Consider the following 22,110-nt stretch of genomic DNA (forward strand, 5'->3'; position numbering starts at 1 on the left):
CACTTCACCCCTGCCATGCACTGCTTAAGACCTTACATAGTATGCCACTCATGACATGCTCTATTGCATCATTTATGGCATCACTGATGACATCATCCAATGAGTGTACTAGTTTGTTTTATAGTTTACATAGTAGCAGGTCGCTACCGTACAACTTTTTACCAAATTATGATGGGTGTAAGTGTTAACAAAACACATGTGCTCCCAGTGCATCATAGGTGTGTAGATGTATTAAACATGTTTTATATTTTTAAATTAAAGAGTAACTCTGTATGCAGGTACCAGTTGACGACTTTTGTTCAGGATGTTCCACACAAGTTTTGTTCTGCAGAAAAAGTTTCATACAGGGCAAGGCTTCTACGATACTAAGTATTTTGCAAGCGACCTTGAGTTATTAGACCGAATCATCGCAGCATGAACATTTCTACATAACATAGAAGACTATGTGCACCTGGTAATAACCTAGCTACATGTGCGTCTTTTGCTTCACAAAATGGGAAATCTGAACATTTTTCACCACAGTATGCAGATAGATTTTTTAGCACCTTCAGACCTTGGTTATTTTAAGCTAACAGTGTATTTTTTCAAATGTTGCATAGAGTGTACACTGTTCTTAGTAGATACTTTTTAATTCTCTGTGGTGCATTTTTTATGAGAGTTTCGCTGTCTGCAAACAGTGTGGTACAGAGTTAAAACTCCATAGAGTAAACACTGTTAACAGGACCCACTTTTCTACTCAAACCAGCTTCATTTCTCAATGTAGGTTTGGTGACTGTGAAGGGTTTGATACACATAAAAGCAGTCTGTTTCAGGGAATTAATTTTAGAATAGACTTTGACTATCTGGAGGAACTTGACTTTGTCTGAACAGTTGTATATATATTGAAAAACATGTGCAATGAGAATTTCTCATATATCTGTGGTTGATAATGTGAACTAGGGCACCCGTGAAGTGTATGGTATAGGGCCAGTGTTTCACATAACAAAAGATTGCTACATCTAAGGGAGTTGTATCTTTGATGGCATTAATGATGCTTCATATTATTCTGAGCTATTTTGTACATACGTTCAGCCCAGTAATGCCATACTAGTTTATAGAGTAAAAAAACACTTACATTCTTAAGTTATGGATAGAATCACAATCCATAGCTTTCCTTGTAAGAGCCATGCACATCATAACACACCAAATGCAATATTCTTCACCTAGTCCTTAATAAAACAGATGCAATTGCAAATTTTGTAAATCATTTTACAGAAGAGATTACATATAACCCTACCTGTACCACTCTGGTAGAGAGGGCTATGATTACCTTACCCATACCACTCTGATAGGGCTATGAATGTAGTATCCATAATTTCACTTTTTTTCAGTTTCAGTTTTTGTTATAATTTTAAAAAATATATATATTTAGAGGTCCTAAGTATCGCATATGGTTTACAAGTTATAGTTTGGCAAGTTCTTTAGGTTTCCATTTTCCCCTTTTATAGACCTCTTTTCATTTTTTTCTTCTAATTTATTTTCATTTTTTCAGAGCATACTGCAGCGCCCCGGATAGTGCTAACAGTCCTCTTGTTTGCCTCTCATTTCATCTGCAATGTGCACTACATCCCACCAGACCACTGCCTCTAAACCAGGAAAACCATTATGGGATGGTATTGTCCATAGAGTATTGTTGTTTTACCATTCCGAGTTTGCCAACACGTTTGTTCTAAACATGGCAGGCATTATAGAACACAAATACAATGAACCTCTATGCACAATGTCATTGCAAGACTAACACCATCTGCCAAGCTTGATTTTCTTTTTTGTTATTGCAAACATACGTCCACCATGTTTAGGCGGGAGCATTTGTTTTATTTTTTTCTACTTCTATTCTTTTAATATATCCTGCATATTTTGAGTTTGTGTATGTTTTATTGGGGTTGGGCTAGTGGATGAATTAATGCAGGACTCCAAGGATGAGTGGCAGATTGTATGTATGATGACTTACTTGGTGCATAAACCTATCAGTGACTGAGCAGGCTCTTTTATTCATATGCTAGGCTTATTAGCATGGCCAGTGCTGGTTTGTTCTTGGAATTACAGCTCGGTTTCACTCTTCTAGGCCTGTAGTACCATTCTCATTCCCTCCTTCTCTTCCGGAGCCAAGTACATAGCTTCTGTAAATTTCATGGAGAAAGATAGCAGGTGAGGGTAAAAATAGCTACAGTTTCCACGCAGATATGATTTTGCGCATGAACCTTTAGATGCAGTTGAAGGTGTATGAACTGCACACAAACTCAAAGGGACGATTTTATTTCCAGACACCCCTTGAGTTAAGAATTGTCCCCCCAACATGGATCCTCTTCTCTCTTCCACTTGTAATGATACCCTTCTTTCCGGCTTTCCATACCCTGGAAGGCTCCTCTTTATCTTCGTTTCAGGTGTTATTGTGGCCCTTAGTCCCTGAATCTATTCTTCAATTGCCCGTTAGGGGCTCTCCTCTACCCACCTCCTCGTCAATCCATCTGTACCTCTGTGCGTTTTTGAGACTGTCCTTCCACCTTGTGACCTGCTGTGCACCTCTCATTGTACCTTCTGTTATGCTGTTATTGGGGTTCTTCTCTCATGTTTTTTTTCTTGCCTGCAGTGTGGTTCTACTCCCATGTACCCTGGTAATCTCATTTTTCGGCCACGCTAGTGGTAATGAAACTCTGGCCTGTTCAGGATCCTTCCACCTTAGTTGGGTTGCAATGGCACTTCTCTTCGCACTGACCAAAGCGGCTCTCCTTACCCACCCAGCAGGCATTGTGGTGCTCCTCCACCCCCTCCCCACCCACACAAAGTGTCCTGTTGTGAACTTAAGTCCACATATTCAAATACTGGTGCGCATCTCGAATATTGAGTATGAGAATATCGTAACACGCTTATATCGCAAACAGAATACTCGGACAAAATATTGAAAATTAAACATGTTTAGATTTTCTGTCCATAACTCCTATCTATGTTCCGTGATAATATATGGGGGAGAAGAGTTGGCCTAAAGGCTAGGGCGGTCGACCTCAGGGCTGGGGAACCAGGCTCGAGTCTCGGCAGGGACGCGCAACATCCTGTGATTCTGGGCAATGTACTTAATCTCCCCGTGCCTAACAAAAAGAATGTGTCCTCATGTAACGCAACTGGTGCTCGTGTAAAGCGCTCTGATACCCGATACCTTCGGGTCAAGTTTGCATTATATAAAACTCTGTTAAAAAAAAAAAACATATATATATATATATATATATATATATATATAGTTAGGTACATAACTGTGAAGTTAGGAATATTAAGGCTCTTCTTCCCTATGCATACCAACCTTTCTATATTTTGTCTACCCGATCAGCGGATCACAATATTCTTCTCATTGATATTCCAGAGTGTTAACCGCTGGCCCCCACGTGAAGGTACAAAAGAGCTGTGCTTATGCTGCAGCCTGGGTGCGGGTTTAGTCATTAAAAAAGTGCATCTAGTTATCCCACCCTCTGCTCCCTTTGTAGGGCCACTCTGACGCGCGATGGAATAAGTCAGCCAGTGTTGAAATACACACAGCCTACCCACTTGGTCCACAGTTGTCAGTAAATATATTTTTACCTAGTTCTCCCTGTTGCAGGGTGGGACATTCTGCAGAATCCCTCTGGAAGCAGTACTTAACGGGTCACTCACTGACTTTCCTGTCTTTGGATGTTTATGTAAGTTTTTCATGCTCTAGATCTGTGATGGGACTCCCATTCTCCTGCTGGGCCTCTGCTTATAATTTACTATATGTAAAGGATGAAGACTGTCCGGGTTTTCATTTCTCTCTTGGATTAACACCTGTCTGCATTGTCTGAGGCCTTACATCTTTCCTCAGGGCATGAACTAAAGGAAACGCCTTTACCATCTGTCATTACCACTTAATTACCTGCATTGCCTTTTCATGCCAGCGCGCACGTGCTCCTTTATTACAGAGATTTACGCTTGTCCTAATTACGTTTTCAGAGTTTATTGGCAATTTGTTTGAAACTGAATTCCCCAATAATTGGGCGACTCTTTTGTCTCCTTGTGCGCGATTCATGTCTTCCGCTGATGGAGCTCTTTCTTTTCAGGTACCAATCCTTGTGCTGATAATAATGGTGGATGCAGCCATCTCTGCTTCTACACCCCGCAGGACACCAGATGCTCGTGCCCCATTGGACTGGAGCTCTTGAGTGACCTGAAGACCTGCATCATCCCGGAAGCCTTCTTGGTGTTCACCAGCCGAGCCGCCATCCATCGCATATCCCTGGAGACCAACAACAACGATGTGGCCATTCCCCTAACCGGGGTCAAGGAGGCGTCTGCTCTGGATTTCGATGTGTCGGACAACAGAATATATTGGACAGACATCAGCACAAAGGTATTGGTCTTTATAACCTGTTGGCCTCCCAGCACTGGCCAAGATCATGACATCTTTTTTAATGACCAGGGCTACTGCTCAGGTCTATGACGTAATCTTCTATGTACCTATTGTTTTAGTTGTTGGTTTACATCTGCTTACAGTTTTTTAATGTCCATAAGAAAATATGTACTATATTTATTTCATCATGCTCATTTTAGAGTTTCTACCCTCTCATGTGTATTTTGTGTTGGTAGCTTAATTTGAAAACCATAATTTTTGCAGCGTGAATCTTTCTGGATTCACTATGCTGTGCATTATTCCGCGGTCTTGTGGTTGGGTCCGGATTCGTAGTCTTTTCTTTGTTTTTTTTTTTTTTTTGTAGCCCAGGTGGGCGTCGGCGTCACACCCCCTTGGGTGTATTTCCGGTGACGTCGGCATGCTTCCTGCGGAAGCTCCCACTCTTGGGCGCAATCTTCAGATTCTTTTTTTCCGCGGTCGGGTCTGGATCGTTCCCGTTTGGGCTCCAGACATTTTTGGAGAAAGAAGAAAGAAAATACAGAAAAGACGAGGAGAAGTCATCTGAAGACTGCAGGGGACTTCATCGACGAAAAGCCGGCAAGGAGAAGGCGTTTTTTCATCGAGATCATCGACGACCGTCAACGAACACGCGACCAGAGAGGCCCTGGACGCTCGATGATGGACAACACGCCGTTCAAGTTCTGCCGTAACTGCCACCACAAGTACGCGCAGAAGGACCAGCACCCGGTATGCAACCTTTGCCTACCGGTGGACCACGAAAGCGGAGACTGCAACGCCTGTTCCGCCTTCGCCCCGAAGACCCTTCGCGTGAGAGAGAGGCAGAGGGTAGCACACGCCACCCTGCAGGGGAAGGCCCGACTCCGTCCCTCTACGAGCTGGGGATGTCCTCCGAGGAAGAAGACAACGCTGCCGCCGAAGACGACAGCTACACGGTCGTAGAGACCGATTACACGAAGCCTTCTGACAAGGTAGGAGACTCTTCGGCCCCCAAGAACCCGAGAGACTCTGAGTCTAGAAAAATCGAGGGCAAGACCCCGAAAACGCCGACGCCAAAAAAGGCGGCGTCCGCGAATACTCCCAGGCCCAGCGGATCCTCCGAGAAGGAGTCCCCGGCGCCGAGGGCTGCTGATCAGCAGAAAACGTCGAAAATCGTCCCCGAAAAGGATCGATCGACGCCGAGGGAGAAAGACCCAAAACTGACGACGACGACCAGAGACCCAAGACCCGGTCCGACGTCGACGTCGAAAACTTCGACGCCGAAAGGTACGGCGACGAACCATCCGCCGAAAAGAACGGCCGACCCATCCGACGCGGAACACGCGGCAGAGATGGAGAAGAAGAGAAGGCGCCTCGAGGCCGAAATGGAGAACATCATGCAGCGGAAGAAAGATTTCGATGCAAAGATGAAGGCCTTCACGATCCCTCACAAGACCAAGCCACCGGTGATGGAGGCAGTCGAGGAGGAGGAAGAGATCGCCGAAGTCGTCGAGGAACAAGACCGGGACGTCGAGGTGATCGACGACCAGGAGGAGTACGAGAATCCCTACGATAGTTACAACTATGGGGAGGAAGAGGAAAGCAGGACGGACACAGACTCGACACCCTCTGACCTACAGAAGGTAGATTACATAGATGTCGACACCGACAGCCCGGAGGAGGTGGTCGACACTTACCCCTCGAGGCCCTCGCCGCCGGACGACATCGGGCCTACAACTCGGTGATACAAGCTGCCGCAGCAGCTTTCAAGCTCAAGCTCGACGAAGAGAAGCAGAAAGCAGACTTCCTTCTAGAAACATTGCTCCCAACACAAACGAGGAGCCAGTTCCTTCCAATGCTCGAGAGCGTCTTGGCTCAGGGGAAGGAAGCTTTCAGGGAGCCCGCAACATGCAAGGCAGTAACTCCCAGAACTGAGAAGAAGTACAAGCATGCCACAAAGGACCCGGCCTACATTCAGGGCATGGTCTCCGCAGACTCCATTATCACGGCCACAGCAAGGAGGAGGGCTAACGTACCCACTACCTCGGGCCCACCACCGGATAAGGAGAGCAAAAGGATGGATCTGGTGGGCAGAAGGATCGAACGGAATGCCGCGACCCACTGGCGCATGGCTAATTCCAACGCCCTGATAAACAGGCACATGTACCAAATCATGGAGGGACTGGGGCAGTTGGTGAAGGACTTGCCCCAGGATGCCAGGCAGAAAGCCGAAAAGCTGGTTGAAGAGGGAAAGAACGCGGCAAATTCTTGCCTTAAGACGGCCCTGGATGGGGCAGACACCGCCAGCAGGCTCATGATGATGGGCGTCACGGAAAGGAGGCACGCCTGGCTCAGGATATCCGGTTTCAAACCGGAGGTGCAACACAGCATCCTGAACACACCGTTCAACGGCAGCACGCTTTTCGGAACAACAGTTGATGAAACGCTCAGCCAACTGAAGAAAGATAACGAAACAGCAAGGTCCATGGGAGCATTGCAGTTCAGAGGGAACAAGAGGGGCACCCCGTCACGGAGGCCCGGCGGGAGAGGCGGAAACCAGCCAGGTACATCACACCAGGCTTTCCAGCAAACGCACCAGGCAGACTCGCAGACTCAGCATGGTCATCAGAAGCAGTCCTGGCAGTACCAACAAAGAGGCCAGTCCTTTCGAGGGAGAAATGGACGGGGACAAAATAGAAGAGGAGGGCAGCAGCCCACCTCTAAGTGACTTCAAAAAACTCTGTGTGCCCGCCCACAAAAAAGATCCCAGGGGGCAGCACGTACAGATGGGTCAAGACAAACTAGACACCTGCGACCACATGACACCAGTGGGAGGAAGATTAAGATTCCACCTCCGAGAGTAGAGAGAAATCACATCAGACAAATGGATCCTCAACATTATCCAATTCGGATACTGCATAGAGTTGGAGGGGAGGCCAACAAGCAGAAAACCAAAAAGAAAGCCACTAGCAGGCAAGCAGCTGCAGTGTCTGCAGGAGGAGGCAAAGGAACTCCTGCGGAAGCAGGCCATAGAACGGGTTCCCTTCAAGGAAAGAAACACAGGAGTATACTCAACGTACTTCCTGGTACCGAAAGTAGACGAAACAATGAGACCCATTCTCGACTTACGGTTCATGAACAAATTCATAAGAACGCAAAAATTCAAAATGACCTCCCTGCAAGAGGTGCTCCCACAATTGCAGATCGGGGACTTCATGGTCACAATAGACCTCAAAGACTCATACCTGCACATTCCAATGAACAGAAAGCACAAACACATGCTCAGGTTTACCGTCGGAGAAAGCCACTACCAGTTCACGACACTGGCCTTCGGTCTAAAATCAGCACCAAGAGTTTTCACAAAGTGCCTCGCAGCAGTCGCAGCGCACCTAAGAAGGCAAGGAATACACGTATACCCTTACCTGGACGACTGGCTGGTGAAAGCAAACTCATACCAGAAATGCAAGCTGCACGCACATACAGTGACAAGCACGCTCATAAACCTGGGGTTCTCCATCCATTGGAAGAAATCGTCAATGGAGCCAGAACAAGTGAAGATCTTCCTGGGAGCACAGATCAACACCTTACAGGGCAAGGTGTTCCCCAGCGAGAAGAGGGCGAGGGCGCTGGTGAAGGAAACTCGCCTCTACCGGAAGGGACAAGCTCGGACAGTGAGGACTGCGAGCAAGATCATGGGGATGATGGCATCATGCATCCACCTGGTACCGAATGTACGACTCCACATGAGACCCATTCAAGAATGGCTACAGGAGCAATGGTCACAAGCTACAGGCAGTTGGGAGGATCTAGTGGTTGTAACGCACGCAGTGCAGAAGGAGATGACATGGTGGACCATGGAGAACATAGCAAGGGGAAAGCCTCTAACGCCCCCAACGCCAACAGTGACCATCACCACAGACGCATCCCTGAAGGGATGGGGCGCTCACATGGAGGAGCTCAAGGTGAGGGGACTGTGGACACCGACAGATGCGACAAAGCACATCAATTACTTAGAATTGAAGACAATCTTCCTTGCACTGAAAGCCTTTCAAACAAGACTGTACAAACACAAGGTGTTGATACAAACAGACAATACCACTGTGATGTTCTACATCAACAAGCAGGGGGGCACACAGTCAGCCCCGCTTTCAACGCTAGCGCAGGAGATATGGAGATGGGCCATCCCTCTCAAGATAGACCTGCTGGCCATACACCTGCCAGGGAAGGACAACATACAAGCAGATTAGCTCAGCAGGCAGACATTGGCATCCCACGAGTGGGAGCTCAATGCTCAGGAGACAAGGCGCCTATTCGACAGATGGGGAACCCCATCGGTGGACCTGTTTGCCACACGCCAGAATGCAAAATGCCAAAACTTCGCATCCAGGCAGCCCGAGGAAGGGTCACTAGGGAATGCCCTATGGATAGATTGGTCAAGGACATTTGCCTACGCCTTTCCCCCGATACCACTGATGCACTGAGCAAGTGCAGAGCGAGCAACATGACACTGATACTGGTCGCACCACAGTTGGCGAGGCAGACATGGTACTCGCAGATCATGGAGATGACACAGTGTGCACCACACAGATTCAGCAGGAGGAAAGACTTACTCTCCATGCAGAACGGAGAGGTGCTACACCCAGAGCCAGAGAGCATGAGCCTAGTAGCGTGGCTCCTGAGGACATAGAGTTCGCACATTTAAGATTGCCAGAAAGTACCCTGAAGGTCCTGCGGGAGGCAAGAAGGCCTAGCACTCGGAAGTGCTATGTTGCGAAATGGAAAAGGTTCACAATATGGTGCAGACAAGAAAGACTTCACAATAAAATGAAGAAGGACTCCACAGTGCTAAAGTACCTGACGCACTTGCTAGAGAAGAACCTTAGCTCATCCTCCTTGAGAGTTCACTTGGCAGCGATAGTCGCCTACACAAGGGGAGAAACTTGCAGGAGTTTCTTCACATCACAGGTGGTGAAGAGATTCCTAGAAGGTGCGAAAAGGATCGCACCACCCAAGCGGGTGCCGCCACCTGCATGGAACTTGAACATAGTCCTAACGGAACTCATGAAAGAGCCCTTTGAACCGCTCCACAAGGCGTCCTTAAAGATGCTAACTATGAAAACAGCTTTCCTGGTTGCAATAACGTCCTTACGCAGAGTAAGCGAGCTTCAGGCTCTGACGCTACAAGAACCCTACATACAAATACACAATGATAGGGTTGTGATGAGAACTGACCCAAACTTCATGCCGAAGGTGGTATCTAAATTTCACATGAACCAGTCTATACAGATACCGAGTTTTTTCCAAAAACCAACAACTGCCGCAGAGCGAGCTCTGCACACCCTGGACGCCAGAAGGGCAGTCATGCACTACATCGAAAGGACGAAGGGACACAGGAAAACAAAACAGTTCTTTGTGTCATTCGCCAACAGTTACATGGGAAAAGCAGTAACCAAAAAGACCATTGCACGATGGATCGCACAGACAATCCAACACTGCCACAAGCGTGCAGGACAAGAGCTAGCAGAGGGGACACGTGCCCACTCCACTAGGAAAAAGGGTGCTACAATAGCCTTCCTGGCTAACACACCCATACAAGACATATGCCTGGCGGCAACATGGGCTTCGGTGCACACGTTCACGAAGCACTACTGCGTGGACATACAGATGAACAAGGAAGCTCAAGTTGGACAGAAGGTGCTACAGCACATATTCAATACACAACGCTCATCTTCCACCCAACCGCCACAGAGATGAGAAACCGCTACAAAATCTATGCACAGCATAGTGAATCCAGAAAGATTCACGCTGCAAAACGAATAGTTTTCTTACCTGTCGGTGTAGTTTTGCAGCTTGAAGATCTTTCTGGATTCACTAGCGAACCCACCCACCTCCGCCAGAAAGATGAGGCTGGAGAGAGAAGAGGTGGAAATAGAACAAGCGGAAAATACTTTGAAGGTACAAAGCGGTAAAATATCACCTGAATAGAACATGGCCATTACTTCAGAAACGAAAGAAACACGGAAAAAAGAACCCGAAGATGGCGCCCAAGAGTGGGAGCTTCCGCAGGAAGCATGCCGACGTCACCGGAAATACACCCAAGGGGGTGTGACGCCGACGCCCACCTGGGCTACAAAAAAAACAAAAAACAAAGAAAAGACTACGAATCCGGACCCAACCACAAGACAGCGGAATAATGCACAGCATAGTGAATCCAGAAAGATCTTCAAGCTGCAAAACTACACCGACAGGTAAGAAAACTATTCGTTCTCGACCGCTTTGCAGTAAGCTCTACATCCATTTCATTCAAGTTTGTTGAATATTAATTTTGGATAGAGTAGACCTGCCATTGAATTGTATCCTATTGTTCACTTCCCCAGGGCTTCTCAAAAATGGGTATAAATATGAGTCTAACAAAGGGGAAACAATATGCTAAATGCCACAGTTTCTGATGGAAACTTCTTGCGTCAGGTCATTCAGTTTGGATAGACTCTCACACGGAGGTTATGAGAGGGATGGGTGATAACCATGAAGGGATGGCGATCAGCAGTTCTGGAAATAAACAAAATGCACTCTGGCAGCCCACCGTTGCTAAGGGGTAATAGAAATAGAACAGGTTTTTTAGCAAGTATATAAGCATAATTACTGACTGTGCGCATCCTCACAGATGCAAGAGATGTTGCTGCATGCTTCTAACGTATGCACTAATCGTGCTAGTAAAGGTAGAAGGTGACAAGGTCCGCCCTTGCACAAAAAAACCTGAATAGGCTCCTCCGTGTACACTACAATGTTCAGAACGTTTTTTAGAACACAGAATGTGTCCACTTCACCAAAGTCAATCCACTGCTACAATGGAACGGCTCTATAATTATGGCCTCCCAGCCCATTATTGATATGGATCAACAAGAAAAGTGAAACTGGCTGCCCACCTTAAGCAAACAAAAGTCGATCTACAGGAACAGAGCGATTGGTTTACCTGTCCAGAGCCAAGCCGCAGAGCTTGGCAAGCCGCGAAGAAATCATTTTAGTGGATAACATTCTGTTTAGTCTGTTCTGCCAAACTGATAGTCATCAGTGGAGGAAAGCAAAACGTCTTCTGCAACTCCCGGTGTGGAAAGCCATACCATTCGTGGGAGCAACAAAGAACCATTGTCCTCTGACAGTAAAGATGAGTACATTCTTTGAGTCCTATTGGTGCACTTGTGTGGCGCTCCTCTCCCCGGTTCGGCATGCCAAGTGCCATTTCCACTCTGGCTGCTCTGATTGTGTGTTCTTCACCTGGCTTCCTTGATTTACCTCAGCGGTACCTTTCGTGGTAGCCTATCCTCAGCTGCATCCCATGAAAGAGGGCACTGAGGAAAAATCCTTCCTTGAAAATCCTGCCGGCACACTCTGTATTTACGTTGCCTGTAGTCCTTTTCGCTCACCTTTGCATCACAGTTGACTGGTGGAAGGGTGCATCTTGCACACCAGTTGATACCCTGCTACCACTTTATTATCTTCCCCAGTCTATGTGTAGGTATCAGTGTATTTCTGTTGCACACACCTAGCTAGCAAGTCGCAAAGCGACGTTAAGGGATATGTTGCATGATTAATTTACAGGTGTGTTACTGTCTCTGTTGGCCTTGTAGGTGAAGGAGCTGGTCTTGAGAATGACGCTGCTCTGTAGGATGTGCAAGTATAACTACTTACCCGCTTTAATGCAAAGGACATAATGTTCACGTCCTCTGCGGTTACCTTTCTTATGTGGAAGACGTGAAAGTCTTGTCCTCTGCATTCCCACGGAACATCATGCACCTGAAACCTTTTGTCTTTCAAAGGGTATTTCACAGCGCGGGGGAAAAACTTCACAAGCGTCCCGAAATAAAAAAAATCAATCACTGTGATATGATGATCAGTGCTTGGGGTGCCCTGAAATCAAAATGATTTGAAAGTTAAATTAGTCACCGACTGGTTTGACTTTATTCGTGCTTAGGGTATAACTCCGCCCCCTGTGCACTGATCAAGACTGAAGATAGATCCGTGGAAAGGGGACAGTACCCTTTCCAGTGTTGCCTCTCCCTAGTAAATCTCTACATGGGGATTGCCCCACGCACTAGACACCTGGGAAAATACTGTTGTGGGGGGCACGAACATGTCCCCTTCCCCCATGCACAATGTCCTCTACCACCATGCACAATGGTCTTTCTGTGCTCCCCCAGGGAGGTAGGTAGGGGATATTTATCCCTGTTTGCCCCCATGGTGAGAGAAAGTCCACTAGACACACGGTAAAATTGCCCTGTAAAAACAGGAGTGGCCCGGCCCACCCTGTTGTTATTTTGAGCCCCACCCTAGAAGGGGAACAACAGTCTTTCTGCCTTCCCTTGGAGTGCAAATTGGAAGTGTTTACCTTGAAATTAACCACGCCCCCAAAGACCAAAGAAGAAAATTTATTAAAAAAGCGGTGTGGTATCCCACCCATGCATCGGACTATGGCCCCACCTCAATATGGGCGCAACATGCTTTCTGCCCCACACCCTCCAAGAGGGCAGAAGGGGCTACAAGACAGGAGGCCAGTTCATATTGGTAGTGCTGGCAGAAAGCCAGGGGAAAATGTCCCAAAAAACAGCATTGTTAAAATCCATAGACCTTGCTTTTATAATGTGATTGCCGAGCTATTGGCTTTAAAAAAGTTTGTCTATAAAGTTATTTTCAAATCTCCTCATCTTTGTGCTCATATTTCGGGGTGGGTTGAAGTCTCTAGGGAATGAAGAGAGTGCTGAAAGTTGTTTGTGGTGGTGATGAGGTCTGAGATCTCTTCTATGAAGTTCTTGTCAGGTCCTCGGGTCCTAAGACCAGAATGAAGAAGGCTCTCCAAGAGCCAGAAAGGGGGATATGGCAGGTGAGGAGCTCAAACGACCTGTGCGTTGAGTCACTGAAGGTGCAGTGTCAAGAGGACTTTTGGTGAAAGCTAGTCTCCCTGCTGACTTGTGTGTGTACTGTCTACATATTGGCTGCTGTAGCCTACTGGGACAGGGACATCGAGACAGTGCTTCATTTGGGATTGCCAGCGGACACTCTTTTCTAGGACCCAGGACACTTTCCTTTTGTGTTCTGGGTTTAGTTCTGTGTGTAAACACGTCATCAAAGACAACAACCATTAACAACTTTTTACTGCAATAAGTGAGGCCTGATGAAGGTTATCATTCACTGTGCGTGTGTGTGTGGGTGTGCGTGTGTGCGTTTGTGTGTGTGTGTTTCTCCAAGTCTGTGTGGTACGTGGCTTGACGTTCCACGTATAAGCTCACACTGAGACTGAATGCCTGCTCTGAGGTGCACATCGCTGGCCCTTGACAGCCACCACCTTCCAGTGGTTGATGGCAAATTAGATGTGCAGGCCGGTGTTCGCCCTGTACCACTAGCACAGTGGGGTACTGTTTCAGCCCTATCTCTGTTCCTGGCCCCACTTAACCACAATAGAAGGCGCAGTGGTTCCTTCAAGAGGTAACCTTGTGCAGCTGTAGGGTAATGTGAACCGCACAGAGCATAGTGCAGTGAATAGTGAACAAAATAATTCAAGACCAATATAACAAGCATTGGCAAAGCCAGCAGATTTCGGCAATGCAAGGGCTATTGGCTTTGACAATTTCAGTGTCTTTTAGCCATTTTTATAGCAGCGGTGCTGCTGCTCAGCATGACTGAAAGTCATTGAAAAAAGCACAATGACGTGGCTAGCGCGGGCCTAGTAATACTTTTTTATCTAGCAGGAGCGGCGGGACAAGCAACACAACACAAGTGGGGGTGGAGGGCGGGTTGTGAGAGGGTAAAAGTGTGCTAGGGCGCAGCCATACACAAAGTAACGTGGTCCTGTTAGCTGGCAGCCTCTGGTTGCCACCATTTGTACAAACCACAGGTAGCGTTTCAAATTACATCCTACATCGCAGATCTATATTTGCTAATCCCTGATAATATTTTTTTTTCATTTACCCTGCAACAAGTAACAGAACAAAGAAAAGCCTGGCGCCTACAAGCTTCTGGGAGCTAGCCTCATGGCGCTAGAAAATGAAAAACACAGTGTAAGGGCTTCTAGAGGGACACAACACTTCACTGCACATATACAGTTTCTTGGGCAATAAACAACATCACAGATCTTAAGGCTCATATAAAGCACCCTAAAGGAAATGTAAAAAGTTTGGTAAAGGCCCTTATCCTCTTTGAAGCACTTGCAATTACTAAAACAGGTATAAATAGAATAGCCAGGTGACAACACTCAGCAAGAGTGTCATAGGTATCATGCAGACACAAAAAAAGATGCTCGCTATTCTCTGAGAGCCTGCGGGGTTTCACTGGCTGGCCCCTGAACCCTATTAAACAACAACACCAATAAAACAGTCTGGAATAGCACCTTGCACTAGTCCCAAGTGTGCTGCAAATAGAAATAGGCCATTCTCCGTGCGACTTCCACCTCACGATCTGCGAAAGGGACAAGCACACTTCTGTTTGACAACAGAAGATTGTATGAGCCGCCGCACAGGCTCGGGGTGCCCAGCATGCGACAGCAAAGCAGGCAACTACACCATCTGGATGGTGTGCAGCATGTATAGTAATTGGTCTGTGAAGTGGTCCTGTGCCATTCAATCTCAGAACAGAGACTGACCGATGCCCCAGCCTTGCTGGCCGCTGCCCTGCCAACTCTCTAGAATGAATTCCAGATGTCTGTGTTTATAATTTAGGGAGCAAAGTGGAGTTAGCCATTTTGCGGAAGGCAAGGAAGTGGCTTTAATTAGATGATTAATGGGAAGAGGGAGGGGAGCCAGCAAAGAAGCTGTAAAACATTGGAGGACTGTCCATGCTGTATGAGATCCCTTGTGTGCTTGGGGACACGACGACAGAGCAAGAAAGGGTGATAAGCCTTGTGTCGTGGCCCACTAAGACGGGCAACAGAATAGAGAGGAGAAAATCCTCCCTCACCCACAGATGTTCACTGCAGTTCGGTAGTGAGCCACAGAGGCAATATGTCGCTGCCCACACTCCCTGCTTACAATCACCCAGCTCTCTTGTGGCAGCGAAAAGCAGATTAATGTTAAGGCGCTAGCAATCTTTGCCCCTCCAGACCTCTCAATGGCCAGTGTGCAGTGGTTCGGGTAAACCATCAGTACCCTTCACGCTACTGTACTTTGCTCTTTGGCTAACCCTTTAACCCCTTCCACGCTCATGACGAGCTGGGCTCGTCATGAGGTAGCCTCCTCGCACGCTCATGACGAGCCCAGCTCGTCACGTAACATGCGATTTAAAAAAACTCAGCGTACGGGCGGAATTCCGCCCGCACGCATGCGGTTAAACACAAACACTCCGATGGAGTGCTTGAACACCAAAAGAATAAGTATCTCCAAAAAACGGGAGCAGCGGAAGAACACAAGTTCTTGGTCCATTCTCCAGGGGAGGGCTAAACTCAAGAAGAAGACATGACGCAGACAGGCCTTGAACAAACGGGGATGAAGGAAATTAGAACTATGCGGAAACGAACAAATGGTAATCTGTGGGCGGGCTGAAGCCCACTGTGTATAAGCAAAATGTCTTGAAGAGAAAGCGCATGCTCTGTCTAGCTGAGACTTAAAAAATAGATGACCCTCACACTGTATTGTATTGTAGTTGCATTCATATAGCGCTTTCTACCTCTGACGAGGCGTCGGAGCGCTTTTTCGGCGAGTAGCACACTACTCTTGAACCCACAAAGGATTAGTGGTGAATTAGTATAGTGAAAATATTGAGTGGTGGATATCTTAGTCAGTTATTTGGATTGAGAAGGCTAGTGGAGGGATAGAGGAGGGAAAAAGGTTTGCATTATATAGCGCCTGCTTCCCATGATGGGGTGCTGAAGCACTTTTTCAGCGAGTAGCACACTACTTTAGACAGGGCCGGCTTTAGGGCAGTGCAACTGGTGCAGCCGCAATGGGCGCTGACCTGTGGAGGGAGCGCTGACCTCAAGGGAGGGGGTGCTTGTTTAGCAATAACTTATAATTGGAGAGATGAGGGGCACGTATGCCTGGTGGTAGTGAGAGAATCGAGGAGGCGGTCATGGGGTGTGGGGGCGCCAAAAATGATTCTCACACCGGGCGCCACCGTCGCTAAAGCCGACCCTGACTTTGGAACCCAGAAAGGATAAGTGGTGAATGAGCTTAGATCTTATTATGCGTTGGAAAAGGAACAGTCCGATTTTAGAAATTAGCATCAGCGTTTTGACCCCCATAGCATAGAGGACTGCCCGGGACGCTTCTAAGGTAGCATCCTGTGTAAATGTAAATGTAAATGTGTGTATACTTGTAAAGCGCACTATCACCTGAAAGGTATCTTGGCGCTGTATACCGCTGTGGAACCCTTCCTGGCTTTCCCTGTGAGATGCCCCCTTACTGGGCACCTCCAAGGTGAGGCCAGGCATCCTATCGCTTTCGGGGCCGTTGTGGAGATTAAGCAAGCTAAGGGATGGGCAAACAATTAAAATTAAAGCACTTCCATGTGTCATAACATGGGGTGAGTAAAACATGTTTTGTGTGATATTTATATGGAAGTGCCTGAAATAAACATGTAATGTCTTTCGTCAGGCTTTTATTTAGTTAACCATGGCCTTCAAAGAATCACAATAATGTAGCGGTGACTTGCAGGCAGCAGTGAAAGAGCTAGTGCTGTTCTTGAAGCAAACAGGGAACAGTAGTGCACTGGCCATCAACCGGCCACCTCGGATACAGCAGGGCAGGCATCGACCATTAATTAGGTCAGCGGGTGTGTGTTATGGAGTTATTTATTTTCCATTTACTGCAAAGCTAAAGGTCCTGCAGCATTAACGATCCACAAGGCACACAACACCTGCAACTGGAGATGCCGTGGTATTGAATGTCAGAACGAAACGGTCACGTGGTAAGAATTGCGGGCATTTTTCACCATAACCTTTAAGGATGGATGTTGAAGGAGGCAATTAGTTAAGCAGGCACTTTCCAGAAGCTAGGCGTTATCACCGCGATCTTCTTTGTACACTAGTCTCCCTCCGCCCGCCTTAAAACACCTCCCCCCCCCCCCCCCCCCCCCCCCCCCCCGCCGCCGCCCCCCTTTCCTCTTCCTTCTCCAGACAGGACTCTGGCCCGAGTGAGTCAAGGGATCAACCCCTGCCCGGATGAACTCCGCACCTGTTTACTGAGAAAGTCTTTCCTCGTACACGGCGCACGTGCTCACATTTATGACACGTGTGTCGTTTGAGAGACCCTTGTTCCCCTGGTGCGCAGATGGTGCGATTATACGTGTTAGTGACGTTTCATACGTTCTTGTTTATATCTTCTAGCTGATGGATGTCAGAAAGCCGCATCAAGCAGTTGCTCTGGAGGTGTAATTGGTGTAAGAACCTCCCAGTTTTCTGCACAGCTTGTAAAATATAAAGAGAACACAGACTGTTTTCCATTGTTCCGTGTTCTCTAACGCGGTGATTTAATTTCAAAAGTGAATGCCTAGAGTGGAGACCTCGGTGGGACCAGAAACAGGAATGCATTCGGAAAATAATTACCAAAAACGGGTGTTATTCTCCACCCATATAGATATGTTTGCAGTGTATTAAATGCGCTGCACACTGGTTTTTCAGGCTGGATTTTGCTTGGGCCGGTCAACGGAAATCGCTCCTTACTGTTGAATGTGATCTCGAGTTTCTCCGTTTCCTGCTCTCCTGCAGATCCTATTTCGTCGATATTATTATGCATAATGATAATTACTTCTCGGATAGATTCAGGATGCATAATATGTAGCAAACATGGGGATTAGCCTAGGATCATACATTTCATCAATCGGAGAAGCCAACATTCAAACCGAGGGCTCATGGAATAAAAGCACACAGCTTGGCCCCAGACCACACCTCCCCTTATGCTGATACCCAACATGCTAGAATAATATGCTCTGGGAGAAATCCAGTGGGCTGCACAGACTCCCAAAATGGCACCCATGTGCTGCCTTACACCATGCCCTTCAGATGCCACCGAATGCTGCCACGTTTTACACCTGCTGTCGCTGCAGCCCAAATGAACACACACCTGTGTGTGCAAAACAATGTCTTCACTGTTTCTTAATGCAGACACTGTTTACGGCTTTCGCATTTATACATGATGCTTTTTTTGCACCGTAAATATTGCCGCATATTCACTAAGAAGCACGTTTATTTAGTTGTTTTATATAGTGCCAGCAGGTGTTTCCGAGCACATTAAGGCAATGATGAATACTAAGGTAAACAAACACACAACTACTTCACACACTTTTTCATCCATTCTTCTGTCCATTAGCGCTAGTGGCACCCTTATTTTTCCTAAGAAAAATGTGGGCTCTGTCACTTATTCAACACATAGAGCGGGCAGCACAAGTGACGAAAGAGGCCAGTGCCAGTGTGGAAAGTTGGTGGTGTCAGTGATAGAAGAGTGCACAGACCTCAGAGGGCACGTTTTGAGCCCCCAAACGTATTTATTTGTTTATTTATGAACAAATATTGGGGAACCAGGTCTCTGTCTTGGTTGTGTTCAGTGATGGTGTGAGTTGTGTTGAGCGTGGATCACTGGTAAGTGTGAATTGACAAGCCTGAGTTCGACTGTGCAGTTGGAGTAGTGTGTGTGCTAGTGAGTGATGTGTGGCTAGGCTGGTTTGCCTTGTATGTGTGTATGTGGGAAGGGTGTTTGTGTGTGCTCTGTGATTGATGGTCTATAAAATGGTGAGTTGTGTGAGATGCACATGATGGTGATAGATGGATTGCATGCACAACAGAGGTTCTTCCTGGTAGGTGACGTCAGCTGTTGATGTAATACATGGGGGATGGGTGGCGATGTCAGTCTCAAATGCATAGATTGTCTCTGTTCAGTTATTTGCAGGGCAGGGATCTCGAGCATGGCCTTGATTTGTGGAGGTTTCTGTGAGGGGCGGCTGACGTCATCTAGTGATACCTTACTCTCTGAGGGTGTCGGAGTCACTATGTAATCTGCAGACCGTCCTTGTCATGTGGTTCTTCTGTGTGGCAGTGGGATGGCCTGCTTTTCTTACTCGGAAAGGGCGGCCATTGATCTGTTTTCATTATTTATGCGAATAACCCCCATTAAGTAGAGGAAGAAACTGTTAACTTGAAAAACCAAATAAAAGCAGGAGCTTTTAGTGTACTTATGTACTTTCTGAAGGACGTACAGAAATTATTCCTAACATTTTTAATAATTTTGATATTTGTTGTTCACGGTGTGAATCTGGAGGGGACATCCACAAAACGGGTGTGAATATAGGAACATGGCTTCTCCACGAGGTAAAATATTATCTCCGTGGGGAAAAAAAGAAAAAACATAGCAATACAGTTGCACTTGGTCGGGGATTTTCACACCAGCAAAGATACACATGCATGTTTGCTTATGTAAAAACGGAATTGATAAAAAAAAAATCCAGGTGCGTTTTCAGGAAATTTGCGGCACTCATTATACACACATATCCTTCGTCTTTTGGGAGCTCCTAACCCAGTCACTTGTGCTCACCTGTGCCTTGGCTACCACGGAGCACATCCTAAGTGCATGAAAGACTAGGATATTTGGGGAGTGATCCACTATGACCTTTGTGCAGATCACCAAGAGTTGATGGGAAATCACAAAAGTGTCTATAAAGCACTACTTTTGAGCGCCTTCTTTTAGCGGATAGCACAAGCAGATGGTTTGACGTGGGTCATGTGGGTTTGAAAACCGCTGCACTTATGTCTTAAGGACTCTCTCCTTCCCTCTCCTTCTTAACTTATGGCTCAGATCTTTTACCAAATCCATCAATTTTTCTGGTCTGTGGTTGCACACTATTGCACTTTTCCTCGGGAAGGAGTATGGGATAAGCCTAGTGGATCAGGACTCGGTTTAAAATAATCTGGGGAAGGAGGGGGGAGATTTAATGTATGAAAAAAGACTACACTCACCCTTTTTGTAGTACAGTAGAGAATAGCTTAGGCTGGTCATTACAGGCTTTCTATCCTTCTCTTCTCTATACTGTGCATTAGCTGTAGAGCTGGGCCCCTTTTGCTGGCTGCAGTTATAATTCCAGTAATGCCTTAGACTTCCTTCTTGCATTGTCATTGCATCTATATAGCGCTTCATACCCCTGACGAAACGCTGACATACAATAGCGAAGACAATGAAATCTACACTATGAGGAAGTGCTTAGTTGTACGAACGTTGAAGCGCAGTTTGGCCAGTGCACGAAGAGGTTTGGTGTTGTGCGTGAGTGACCAGATTGGTGCTCTTGGCTTGTTTTAGGCCTAAATCCTGGTGCAGAAGGGGTTGGCCACCCGTGGGCTGTTGAGTACAGGCCAAAGGCTGAGAACAGCAAGGACAGGCCACTTGCATTGGGTTGATGTACTTGGGCACCGGTTGCAGTTCTTCTGCATCTTTACCTCTCTAGTTGTAGATCGTCTTCCAGTACCCTTATCGTGCCCCTCACTTTAATTACTCACCCACAGTAACATTTGATTTATTTGGCAGTGTAACATTGAAATGAAGAGTGACTACGGCCCCACTAGTTTTGATTTCTAAAAGTGCAGGATTTACTGTTAAGTTGCATTTGTACAGGTTCCTTGTTCATGTTTTTGGTTGTGTTTCTTTGCAGACCATAAGCCGGGCATTCATGAATGGGAGCAGTGTGGAGCAAGTTATTGAGTTTGGGTTGGACTACCCTGAGGGAATGGCTGTGGACTGGATGGGCAAGAACCTGTACTGGGCAGACACTGGAACCAACCGCATCGAAGTTGCTCACCTCGATGGGCAGTATAGGCAGGTCCTAGTTTGGAAGGACCTGGATAATCCCAGGTCTTTGGCGCTGGATCCTGCAAAAGGGTAAGGAATTCTTGAATTTTCACAAAACCCTTTGTTTAGCTTGCATGTTTTCATTCATTTTGGTGCCGGGAAGAAGGGGGGAAACAGTAAAAATGCTGTTAACTGTCAGAATGTTATGGCTTGGCATTTGTATCTTGTGCATTATGTTTACCCACATTGCAAGACTTCTCCATAGCTGCTACCTTTTTTTTCCCAAGAGGTTGATCATTTCATTTGCAGATTTTGTTTGTTTATTTATTTGAGTTTTATATAGCGCTGGATAGACCCAGAGGTATCAGAGCGCTTTACATGAGGACCAGGGTTACAGGTTACAAGTTACATTTGTTTTAATCGCAAAATCAAACATAAGAAAAAAGAGGGGGAGGAAAGGGGGAAAAAACAGGGAGACGGGAGAAACTGTGCCTAATGTCCAGCTGGGTAGGGGACAGCCGTGGGAATCTATAACCAAATCTGTGATCTCTTAAGACTTCGGGGATCAGACTAATGGTCACGCCATCCCAGTCAGTCTCCAACCTAGTCTGTTCAGCCACTGACCTGCCACAACCCTCTTCCGCTGTCGTACACTGCTGTTCTGCTGAGGCCCCGTTTAGTGAGCGCGCCCGGCACATCCTCTCGCGTGCCTGGCACATCCTCTCGCGTGCCGCAGCTCTATGCATCAAGGGGCCGATTATGATGGCGGACGGACCTGAGTCCGTCCGCCACCATAGAGTAGGGGTTCCGTCCGCATGGGCAGCGGCGTTCCCCCCGTGAAGATTAGGATGTGACCACCAGGGTGGCGGTCACATCCTCTATCCTTAACATTGTGGCGGGTGCAGCTTCAAGCTGCACCTGCCGCAATGTTAAAAATGCATACTTTGCATTTGTATGCAGAAAGCG

The 22,110-nt window shown here is 47.0% G+C and overlaps 1 protein-coding gene across 1 annotated transcript in view; it reads left to right on the top strand.

Annotated features, from left to right (window-relative positions):
• LRP5 (LDL receptor related protein 5) overlaps window positions 1–22,110 on the top strand; it is a 412,593-nt gene that overhangs the window by 308,313 nt on the left and 82,170 nt on the right. Inside the window, exons 9-10 of the mRNA XM_078682857.1 lie at window positions 4,104–4,393; window positions 21,008–21,234. Of these exons, the coding sequence (XP_078538983.1) occupies window positions 4,104–4,393; window positions 21,008–21,234 (517 nt within the window). The remainder of the gene's footprint in view (window positions 1–4,103; window positions 4,394–21,007; window positions 21,235–22,110) is intronic.

This window comes from Lissotriton helveticus, chromosome 3_1, assembly GCF_964261635.1.
Source record: "Lissotriton helveticus chromosome 3_1, aLisHel1.1, whole genome shotgun sequence".
In the NCBI taxonomy this organism is placed as follows: domain Eukaryota; kingdom Metazoa; phylum Chordata; class Amphibia; order Caudata; family Salamandridae; genus Lissotriton; species Lissotriton helveticus.